Genomic DNA, 12,857 nt, shown 5'->3' on the forward strand with positions numbered 1-12,857 from the left:
GTCCCTGTCGCGTTCTACGGCCGTAACTGAAGCGAGGAGAGGGGAGGGACTGAGTCCGGGGGAGAGACCAAGAATAAAAAAATATACACATACACACATGCACCCGCGCGCGCGCGCACGCATGCTCTCGATCTCCGGATTGACGAGCGCTCGACCGTGCAAAAACGCCGAAGCACTTTTCCGTGTTCAGTCCAACCTCTTCAACGTCGCGTCCGCATAGCGATTGTTTCGACGAACCGGATTCATGGCGACAGATACAGAGAGGTACAATCGAGTATCGTTAATCGTCGAATGCATTCGTTTAAGTCTGAGAGAAAAATATAATAAAAGTAACACTATCTCTCTTTGTACTTAAATTTAGATAAAAAATTATTATTTCATATTTATATACATAATGTAACCAAATTATTATATTCATTTATGTCCTTTTTTTCTTGTCTCGAATTGAATACATTTATTATTCGCGTATATTATTATTCTGTATAAATCTGTCGAGTTTTCGCCGATCGTTTCCGGTAGTTCATGTTCGGAAGTTGACTGATGTTATTACGGACCCATTCTTTTGCCGCCACGGATGGAAATGCCGTCTGTGTTCGTGGTACGGGGAGTCGTGTGTGCGTACACAGGTGCGTATAGGACCTTCAACAGGTGGTCACTCGTAATCGTGGGGGTTACGCCGCAGCCCGGTGGCTACCCATCCGTCAAGGGCTTTGTGTACCCTTGCGCGCACCACTATCGGTGGCCGTGGCGCCCATCGTCCTCGAGAAAAGCGGTGTTTTTCCTCTCTCCTCTCATCCTCTCAGTCTGAAATGATCATCCCCGACTACGCGCCACGCCGAAAATCACACTCGATGCTAGTGACTGGTACTTCAGCGACTTTTCGCGACTGGAACAATGCTCTCGTTAATTAAGATTTCTTTCCGCGGATTCTCTCTCATCCTTCATTCCCTCACTTCTATTCTAGCCATGGAGCATCCTTCTCTCTTTCCTTCTCTCTCTCTCTCTCTCTCTTTCTCTCTTAAAGTCTTCTTTACTGGAAGAAATACGGACTTCTTCAAACGGCAAAAGGACAGTTTATTTCAAAAGTTTTTCTTCGTGCTTTCAAAGAGAAAAATTTGTTGCTATTATTGAAACTGACAAGTATGCAGAGTATTTGGAACATTTTAACTCTCGATAATATTTTATCTCTTAAGTGTTCTTATCTTTTACGAATTATGTTGCTTATGAATTAATGTTTCTAAACAATAAAAATAAGTACCAAGATTATTTAAGCATGGATACGATTACACTACTGTGCAGTAGTCAAAATTTAAATCATGAGATCTTTAAGCAAGAGTAAAATTTTCACAAACATACTTCTTTTCGAAGGAAAATTTTGCGGTGGCTTCGAGAATTGAGTACACGAGCTTCCAGGTTGACGAGGTGGTTTGAGAGGCGAAGGAGGGAGATGAGAGAGGGGGGAGGGCAAAGGCGCGCAGAGATCCGGATTTAAGGCGGCGTCCGTGAAAGCTCTCTAGAGGCGCCAGAGACTTGGGTCGGGGGTAGTTTAAGAGAAAGAGAAAATGGCTGGGGATGGAAAAGCAGGCAGGAGAACGACAACGACGAGGACGGGCGTGTTGGAGTGTAAGTGCTAAGATCTCGGAGTGCATTAACATGCCCCGGAGGCAAGCTGAATACAACCCTTCTTACATCCAGATCTCAAGCCGAGACCACCGTCAACCGAGAGGCGGAGAGGCGGGAGAGGGGGGGAGGAGGTTGGTAACGGTGACGTCGAGGCAGAACACCGCAGAGATTCCCATTTAATTACATTAAAAATGTTTTATCCTTCGGCCCTTTCTTCTCTGTCCCTTGAGATTCGAGACAACGATATTTTTTCGTGGACGGATTAGAGAGTATTATTAGTCTTTTCTGTAATCCGCAATAAGATCATCAAAATATGTTTTTAAAACGATGTGATGTACATTTTGTATAAGGAAAGAATTCCAATGTAAATACGTATATATTCAAGAAATTAAAAATATTAAAATTATCATTAAAATTGCGAATGGTTGTTTTAAAAAGAGACTAAATTTTTAGTTAATTACTTGTATTTAAACATTTAGTTTGAAAATATATTGGAAAAAAACAGACGATTACGACAATGTTAATATTTAATATTAGATATTTACATATACAACATATTTAAAATATTTACAAGAAAAGATGATCCGTAATCGAATGTGCGTAATTTGGAAATATATTCAAGGCGATGCTAGAAAAGTTAGAGAGCCATCACGAAAGTGGTTTGGGCTAGCAGCTCGCCTTACATTATTTAGAAGGATCCGAGGACTAAGACGTCGAGCACTGGCGCATGCTAATCACTCGACCCAGATTGAATAATGAATCAGTATTCTTTCCCTTCTTTCTAGCTACCCACACTTTCTCATTGCGGTCGTCCTCGGCGAAGCCACCGCTACGTGACAGGCTTTTTATTACCTGGTGGAAGAATGCCTCCTTATTCCTTCGTTAGAGCCAGCCGGCGGTCGTTATTCATACATATATGCGGCCCGTGCTGCTTCCGCCATTAATGTCCTTGCATTCCAATTACTGATACGGAGGAAATCTTTTATAACGAAAAACTGATGGAATTTTAAAAGATAAAGGGAATTAATATCAACGTTAATTAATTGACGAAGAATATTCTATGTCTACGTTGATTAAAAATAATAAAATATCTTTATTAATGTGCAATTGAATTGAAGTTAAAAAGAAACATTATATGTAGTTAATAATTAAAGGAAAATTTCAGAGTATGAAATTCTTTATTGAATTTTACAAGAATGATAAATAAATGAAACTTTATGCATAATAATTATTAATTAATTCAAAGATGTTTTGTATTCACATCGATTATTAAAGACAAGAACCTAAGGCAGACGCATCTCAACTAAAGGACCATCGCATGGGAGGGCGTTAGCATAATGTCTTTGGGTTTGATACACACATAACGTGCACACGTACAACGCGGATACGTATAAGGTGCTGGCACCCCGCATAGTACTTTACTCCTTAGTACTTTGTGTGCAAATTATGCCCAAGACGAGACAGAATGGAAAAGCCTGGGTTTCGCGAGGATGAAGCGAGCCCCCCCCGATGTAACCTCTTCGTACGAGATTCGAATGAAAATTTAAGAGAAAGAGTTCACTACGATGCAAGCTTTTCTTGTTTCGTGACGTCTGGAGATATCGTTTTATCAAAGCGAGATTTAATTAAAAATAAAATAGTTTGCGTGTACATTCGAAATAAAAAGCTGAATTAGCTATGCTGAAATATGTTCAAATAGCAAATTGATATTATTTGGCAAATAACAAATAACGTTAACTCGCCACTTTATTGTGTTGCTAGTTTATATTAATTTCCAACAAACTTTATCAGTACAGCATATAAGATAAAAACTTTTAGTTTTTTAAAGAAACAGTCATAATATATATAAACATAAAATTATGTAGCAGAAGCAATTATACAGATATACATAAAAGAATTCTATAGCATTTAGGCACTTAATTCTTACAATATAAAGTGGGTTAATGAAACGCATCAAAAAGAGTAATCCAAGATCTTTAAAGGGATCAAGAAGAAGATTACAGTACAGCCTATCATAAAGGCTTGAATTAGCTTTTGAATTAACTTTTACGCGTACCTTGACAATTTTAATAACTGCAAGAAAGTGAGAGAGAATGAGAGAGAGAGAGAGAGAGAAAGAGAAGAGATAAAGAGAAGATTCGTATTATTGCTCTTTAGGGATCAGGGTCTCTAGTTCTGCGACAAGCTGTACTCTTCATCTTATAATAACAGAGGTCTACCCTTCCTCGAATGCCAGCGTTGTGTTCTCCATGTTCTATGTCTACAGGTACCGGTTAAGCCAGGAATCTAGTTGATTCGTGCGAGGAGTACACGTTATACACCTAATTATTTATATTCTAACACTGTAACGTTTTACCTTGTTTAGTATAAAAAAGTTATATGGTTTAAGAAATATCATTAACAATGGTATTTCTGTGTCAATTTTTGTGCTTTATCAATTAGGCAGAGAAAGTAATATAGAAAGAGACACAGTGAGAATTATAAAATAAATATTTATTAAAGAATTAATTGTCGAGGATAGAGAGCGTTTTAAGTAAATTTAAATTGTGTACAGTAAAATGGCAAAAAAATATTTTTTTAATTTTATATGTATATTTTTTTATATATATGAATAAACATTGCTTTTCACCTCTATGAATAGTAAAGGGATAGTAGACTGTAATCTGGAGAAATTCTCCCGTTTCTCTTGTCAATCCTTAAAGTCGTTTTAGGGGAAAACAAGACATTTATAAACACCCATCACGAGATTAGATTTGTTAAGATAATGAGGCGCCTGGTTTAGCGAAGAGCCTACTCCACTGTGCCTACAACTATCACCATGAAGAGCCTGCAACCGCCGTCTCTCCTTAATCCCGGATATGACCTCGCACGGGGAAATGGTTAGACCATTGCAGAATGCAGACTTGTGAAAGGATACGTGTGCTCACGAGCATTCCTAACGAATTCGCTGAGACGAAAACTCGTCATCATTACGAATGTTGCAGACGTTACTCGTAGAAATACATTGCAACGTGCTTTTAACATTTTGCACCTACGTTTTGCTAAGTGTGAATATATTTGCTTAGCTTAGAAACTTTCCGCACAATACATATAAATCACATCTACTACAAAATTTAAAAAATTAAAAAAAGCTTTGATTGTAAATAAAATATTGACGTAAAACATATATTTATAATTGTCTTACTCTCATTCGATATTCTGTTTAAATTGAACTTTGTTTTTAAGCTCCGCTCAAATAGGGTAACAGGGCGATTCGAGAGTGTGAGGACGAGGCAAAGAGCTCGCGAGAGTCTATGACCCTTGAGAGAAATGTCGAACCACGGTCGATCAGGATTTATCCTTACTGCGATGCAGGCAGCCATATCCGTCTATCCGACGACGCGTTATATTTCGGCATCGGTGGAAAAAACATAATAAAATTTAACGGTCCGTCAGGCTGCGGCATTCCCGCTGCCGGAGAGCAGCCAATAAATACCGGGAACAAGGCGGCTACAAATCTCAAGATAAACAGGAGCCCGTATTTTTCTACCCCCTTGACTTCCGCCGTGCTCCTCGCGCTTTCTCCGAGCTTTTCGTGGAAAAGGGATCTGCGTTGCCCTTTTTACATTCCTCGTATGAATTATTAGGTAGCCGGACTTAAAGGGTGGACACACCGCGGTATTTAATTTTCACTCCCTATTAAAACAGGACGAATTTTTCCCTAATCGCATCCCTGACGATGAAAGTGCGGTCGGCAGTTTGTCACCGACCCTTCGTTCTATTATCAATGTATTACCGCGCCTTGCATCAGCGAGTCGTACATTAATTTAGAGAGCTCGGCTTTTCGACATGATTGCTTATCGAGTAAGAACATTTTCGGTGTGCGTATTAACGAGACGAGGGATCTTCGGTGTCGGCGAGACGAGTACGTAAGCAACGCCAATTAAGGAAGACGGCGAGGTTGTGAGCACCGGGATATAGCTAAGGTCTAGCGGCTGCCGATGATGTATGTGGTGGAAAATACTGGGAGGCAATCTGTCATACCATCGACGTCCTACAGGCAGGTATCTCTACTGCTCTCCAGTCTTCTTCACTTCTCCCCTTTACGACTAAAAACATATGAGTATCATACGAATAATACGAGTAATCCTGTTCGTTTATCCATAGAGAAACAAATATTATCCTCAGTATTTTAATAAGTATCAGCTAATTATAATCAATTAAATTATTATTTTTAATAATTTTGATTAATATTTAACAAAGGTATATCTAATAATTTAATTGAATAATACCTCGTGCTTTATATTTAGTTGAATATTCATCTCATATTTTATTGTGATTGGTCAATTCTTACAACTTCAACCACTTACAACTATAGGTTTACGCAATTGTAGAATGAACTTACGACTTGTAAAAAATTTAAACAAATATGTAAATGAATTATCCAATAAAGAGTTCTTTTGAATATTTCTGAAGACACAACTGGCATGTCCTCTTTTTTCTCAATACGCGGAATACATGCCCCTTTTCTCATCTTTTGTAGTCTTTTTCCTCCAGTTCCTTTCGGGTATATGGCTGATTAAACGCGCAACTATGTAACGTAACGCAAATATACTGGCCTCAGGCTCGTCTTGCCTTTCCTTTTTCGACGTTCCTCATCCCTGACGGCAGCTCGAAGTCGTCCCGTTCTCGATTTCACCTTTCGACTCTCTTTGAATTCCAACCCCGGTCACTTGACGGAAATATTTATCGAGGGTCTCCGGCGGGGCTCTCCTCCTCCTTCGTTGCCCTGCTTCGAGCTAGATAGGACGACGACAGAACGAGACGCGGTTCCACGTAGTTCACTCCGATACCTTTCGCCGAAGCTCTACTGTTCCCTCTTCGACTATCACGCTCGTTCTCGCTCTCGCGAGTTCTTTGATCCATTTTACAGAGTTTGTTCGGTACGGATTATTTACTCTCTTAATTACATTTCGATTCTATCTCTTCTCGTCTTCTCAACGTTCATTCGTTATACGACTGAATGACTGATTGTCAGTTCGGCCGTGCTTACTTTTAATGCGTTGGTAGGATCAAGCTATGTAAATCTCACAGTATTCTACATCGTAAATGTATATTAAGTATATAATCTTGTATTTATAGAGAGAATATAACAAGGATGTTAACTGTAAAAAATTGGCGTTCTTATATTTTTTGCTAAATGAAACTTTGCGAATATGAATATACAATACACTTCTACGTCTGATATATCAATTTCTATGTTCTATGACTAATATTGATATTTTTTTTAATACATAAGCATGCGAGTGTATAGGTTTTCTGTATTGATTTTGGTGAGCGTTTCGATATTTTGACAAGATGATGACGTTTTTATATTCTTTGGTTTTCTCTCATCCTTTCTTGGCCCACGACGGCGGAGAATGAGAGCGCCAGGACCTGATTTACATTTCTTTCTCTCGTCGACATAAAAATTCCGCGGCGATAACTTCCTTTGTTCCACCCTCCGTGGTCGCGGGAACGACCGACCCCTGCGGCTCAAGAACTGAGGGGGGGGGGGGGGAAACCTCGTCTAGTTTCTCGTCCATATTACATTTTTCCTTAATTAAAGGCAATACACACCTCTTGATGGCAGACGCGAATCATCTCTTGTTGACCACGATGGAGAAACCGAAATTTGTAATATTGGCAAAATAATATTCGTCTAATGTGTAATAGTTGAGACTGTATATTAACTATTAAATGTAATATAATGTACAGTATACTGTGCTAACTATTTATATACAAAATGTGAAGTTCACAAATTAATAAGAATGTTAAAGGATATTAAATTTTAATATTTTGTATTTAAAAAGTACTTTTATTATCGTGAACGCACACATACATATGTTGAACATCTACATAGATTATTTAAAAAATGAAAAGTTTTGATATACGAGAAAAAATTTATTTTTATTTTAACATCCCGTTACGTAGTTGTTTAAAATCATTACATATAATGTGCATATAGTCATGTATATAAGACAGAATAAAAACAATTGAAATAGAAACTAGAATTATATAATTATATTATTAAATAATATAACATTTTTATATTATTTGAATGAATTTTTTAGAAAATAATTAAAAAATGATACTTTTATTAATATTGATAACTAATTACATAAAAACAATAATAATTACAAAACGGACTCTCAAATTCTAAATAACATATAAATAAAAGTAGGCTAATGAGAGTCAGCGCAGATAAACGGCGCAAATTATTATGAAATAATTTAATACTCTGTAGTTGGAATAATATCTTCTTTATTTGAACGCGTTTCAACTCTCTTTGGAGTTTTCCTCAGCAATGTAGATACAAAAGTATTATAGCTCACATATCCATAACGATCAAGTCACTTACAAATTAACAGAGATGAAGCGTTACTAATCATTAATTAACGAGAAACGTATCATGAAGCTTTGTCACATATTCAAAAGCGAAATTAAATACAGATGCGTTGTAATATCAAGAATTCAGATATATATGTACATTGCACATGTTAAGATCACGTTCGTACATAACGACATGTCGCTCGAACTTAACTAATTATATAATTATTTTTTATCAGATATATCTGAAGAAACTATCATTATATCTATCTGCGCATTATATTTGTGTTAATAAAGATTCAAACGCGGAAAAATGATGACGATAATTTATTAGATTCGCACATTCTCTTCTATGCGACATTACGCGAATGTAAAGTTCAGGGTCCAGTATAAAATACCAATCATCCGAGCAGCTTGATCGCTTTTTAAGTTGAGTGATAATTACCATTATATTTTCGCGGAAGTTTTCGCAATCGTACTTGAGAATTACGTCGAAAGCATCCAGAACGACGATTGAGCGAACCGTAACCATGCGACGTTTCGCAACTTTATACGTTCCTGATAATCTCTCGGAGAGCTCTCGGACGGTTATTCGCGGTGGTCGTCGGGGATTTATGAAATGGCAATAAAATTTATATGACTCGGTGGATCGTTAGGGGTGCAGTTCGCTCGTTCAGATTGATGTTGGTTGTGCCGCGAGTCTGGTCCACTTGCCCGAGGCTACGTTTGTTTCTCTCTGCGATCGTCGCAGAACGGTCCACACTCATTATTAATCCCTTGGAAATCGCGACAGTCATTTTACAATCACTGTGTAGAATGTAAAAGAGCTACATTTTCTAGCTAATATTTTGTTGAATCAATTCGAAATTTTGTAGATTAAATATAATAACGCATATTGTGCATTGTATGCTTTTTTCTTTTAATCACACAAATTTGGGATTTACATTGGATGTATAAATTTTAGGGTAAAGCGGGGCTATTCCGTCAGTTTCAACATTAAAGTAATACGAAGATTTACCATAGCAAATAATATCGTCTCTTTACAGTGACGTGGTTATAATTACATTATACAATCATGATTGCTCTTTAAAAACACAAGCACAACCTTTAAATAATCAACATGTGTTGTTCAGAAACACAAACATATTATCGCAAAAAATGGACAGAAAAGCCCCTCTCTATCCTATATTATATTTACGTTAGTTTTGCATGTAATTGTACGTTTGATCAACTCTCATTAATTATTATCACATGTTTTATTCAATTCAATAATTAAATAATTATTTATAGATGTTTTATACATATTTTCAAAAAATACGTATAAAAAAATTATGAAAAAATTACAGATTATTATAAATCATGTTTAAAAATAATACGACAAATTTAGTGACGGTTTACTATCTGTATCATAAATTATTTTAATAAATAGTAGCATTTTTTAAATCTGTGCTCTAATAAAAATATGCGGAAATGTATTATAAAATAAATGATAAAAATCTTAATTTTTTAATATGAGTATATTATGTATTCAAGATTATTTATGTAGAGTTATATTGCGATGTATGAATTAGTGTTTATACATCGATAAAATAGTGATAAAAATCTCGATTTTTTAATATGAGTATATTATGTATTCAAGATTATTTATGTAGAGTTATATTGCGATGTATGAACTAGTGTTATCCAGTAAATAAATAAAATACAATATTTATTTGTTCTACATATATCTTTGTAACTAATCAGTGAATCGAAATGAAACTTTGCATAAATTATTTTGAATATTTAAAATACTTATAAAAGAAAAGTATAAACTTTTTAATCATTTTTTAAATTTTAGTTTTTAACAAGAAAAACAATAAATAAAATTAATAAACTACAAAAATATGTTATTAAACAAAAATATAATTTTATTCGCACAACTTTCATATGTATATAGTTTATTTGAAGTGTAAATATTAAACATATTTCCAAATTTAATTTTCTTTGCACGTCTAATACTTTAACTGAATTGTGTAATAAATTTATTTGTTGTATATTCAAGTGCAAAGCGGATTCATTTAAACATAATGCAGATCAATTGTTATTAAAATTATGCATAACTATATAAAATCAATTAGACGAAATATATATATATAAGTTTATTATTTTGGAATTTTCGAGCGAGTCTATATTTTTACAAGATGTAAATATTTAATTTCAGCTTTTATTAATATATTATACTATTTAATCTTTAATAAATATAGCCGGAAGAGAGTTCGCGACGTATCTTATACATAATCTTGCTTTCCTATCGTTTGAGCTGGAGCAGAGAGAAGCGAAAAAAAGGTGCTTCTGATAACTCACTTATGCAGTGAATCACGCGTGTGCTCTGCCGAGCATGATGCCTCGAGGACATGTCTGTTCTACCTGTTGCTCAATTCCCCATTGACGGTAGCAAGTATCGCACGAAGAATTCGACGGCCTCTCCTTCTCCACGCTTCCTCCCACCTATCACAACGTGGAAGAATTCGCAAACCGCTAAAGCGACTGCAATGAATTTTCAGAAAATAAAATGATTTTCAACGACAAGAAACTAACGACATCGATTAATCGTAGTGTCACGAATGACCGTGTTGCGTTCGTTTTGTTGCAGGTGGACGATCGAGTCAGATCACCGGGGACATCACGATGCCTGACCGCTACTACCATGTCACTTTCCATCTCGCCATCTAGCCCCGAAGAACCTGTTACGCTGTAAGTAATACAATATGTATATAACATAAATTTCAGAGCCGTCTGCTGTGGTGCTACAAATGTTGTTATCAAGATGGACGATATCAAATATCTCTATGATATCTATCTCTGCTAGAATAGCTTTCCTCCTGTTTGTAGATAACAAATTAGGATCGAAGATACGCGTGTCGAAATAATACATTTTTATTATAGATTAAATGAAATTTATTTTTATAACATGTGATCATATTTTATAGAACAACATAATGACAATTTATTATTTCTATCTATAATAAACTAAACCTAAATGCCACACAATTTTTTTTACTTTATTAAAATAATATTGTTTAAGTTTTGATGTAAAAATATAACTTAAAAAATGGAATAAACATTTTTTAGTTACCGAAAAAAAAAACAGAAACATAAAGAAAAAAAAAGAAAGAACGTACACACACTTTAAAAGAACACATTTTCATTCCTTTACAAACAGTTATTACACCAAAAATGCATTTCAAAATAAATATTATAAAATTTTATTACTCAAAACATTGAAATTTATGTTCTAGAAACCTTGTTTTTTGAATTTTATTGTTGTTATAAATAAGCAATATGTGTAACACAAAATATTTTACAAAAGCTTCTAAAAAACACTGAAATTTATATAATAAAAAAAATATTAAACATGATTTGCTACGTGCGCATAACGAAGAATACAGCGATTCATTTCTCTATATTGTCTAAGAAAATAAAAAGTCACGGTAAATGTAGGGATGCGACCGCGATCCTTGCAGCTTCCTTTCCGCGATCCAAAAAGCTACTCAGGCAAATTAGTTTTGCAATATAGCAATGGTATTCTCGTATGGTGCTATACCCTCGTTATCGGGCGTTTCTTCTCTCTTACTGTCGCCGGTTCGGCTTTCCATAGCACCGCATAGATGGTATAGGGGCCACGCAGAAAAATGCACGGGGAGGGAGAGATGATATTTATGCCAGTTTTTTATTGCGCTTTAGCTCGAGAGAGCAGAATGGAAACAATATGTCACCCGGGTAGGGAATTGTAGGTAGCCCGACCGGCGGTACCTAACGTTAATACTAACGCCTCTGCCGTGCTAGCGCCCTCCGACCGACGTCATGATTTTAAATGAACAACTCCCATTTCTCCCTTTTAGCCCGAAAACACAGGCGAACGACGGGATTGCCACCGTGCGTTTCGCGATACCGTGCATTAAGCGATTTTTGAATTTGTTTGCATTGTGCAATTATTTCCAATTCAAATTATTCAGCGTAATTGGCGCAGCATACAAATGAAAGTATGTACAAATATTTGTAAGCTTTAGGTAGAATAAGTCTCAAAATAAATTGTCTCGTTTGCACAGTTATGAGAAGATTTTAATCTCATGTAATAATAATCGAAAAAAATAAGTAACCATAATTAAGGAAGAGAAATATCTCTGAAGAAATTTCATCGTACCATATATTTAAAAGTACCGAATGCATACCGAAGACGTACAGATGCCGGAGCAAGAAAATAAACTTGTGTGGAGAGAAGAAATTTGGCGTACATTTTTCCGGGTAAATATAGATCAAACTATATATAAATAAATCTCCGATAATCTCCCGGCAAGACCGAAATATTCGAGGTCGGACAATTTCTGGTGGTTCTGCTTATCGTTCGAAAGTGCGCGGAAAAGAAAAGGAAAAAAGAGAAACGAAAAAAAGAAAAGGAGGGAGGACTCGTTATTCGGGGTCTCAAGAGTCATCGGATAAGTGCATATCGATTTCTCCCTATTGGCGAGGGTCGGGCCGTTGTCGGTAAGATCGAGGCGAATGGGAAAAAAGAAGGCGGTAAAAAGGGCAAAGGCTATAAGTAACGGACCGTCTGGTGGAAAGCGCTCGAGGGCGAACAGTGATTTAGAGAAATTAAAACTTTAATTCATGTTCGGGTTCATGGGGGGTTGTGTCCTCTATCCCCTGTCCTCTCTCCCTTCCTGCCCAACCGCTGTTCCACCCTGTGGCATTCTCTGTCCCCGTCGATCGACCGAAATCTCGGTCCGCGCGTAAATTGGCAAACCCAACTAATGCTCGTTTTGCTTTGCTATTCTCGCGGCTCTTCTATATTTTCATATGAATACTAATCTCGTATTACATAAGCTTACGTGCCATGAAGCAATATA

At 36.2% G+C, this 12,857-nt stretch overlaps 1 protein-coding gene across 1 annotated transcript in view; it reads left to right on the plus strand.

Annotated features, from left to right (window-relative positions):
• Positions 1 to 12,857, plus strand: part of LOC108731721 (uncharacterized) — a 324,356-nt gene that overhangs the window by 269,487 nt on the left and 42,012 nt on the right. Inside the window, 1 exon segment of the mRNA XM_018462205.1 lies at positions 10,604 to 10,704. Within this exon segment, the coding sequence (XP_018317707.1) occupies positions 10,604 to 10,704 (101 nt within the window).

The sequence above is a fragment of the Mycetomoellerius zeteki genome, unplaced genomic scaffold (genome assembly GCF_001594055.1).
Source record: "Mycetomoellerius zeteki isolate Tzet28-1 unplaced genomic scaffold, Tzet1.0 scaffold135, whole genome shotgun sequence".
Classification (NCBI taxonomy): domain Eukaryota; kingdom Metazoa; phylum Arthropoda; class Insecta; order Hymenoptera; family Formicidae; genus Mycetomoellerius; species Mycetomoellerius zeteki.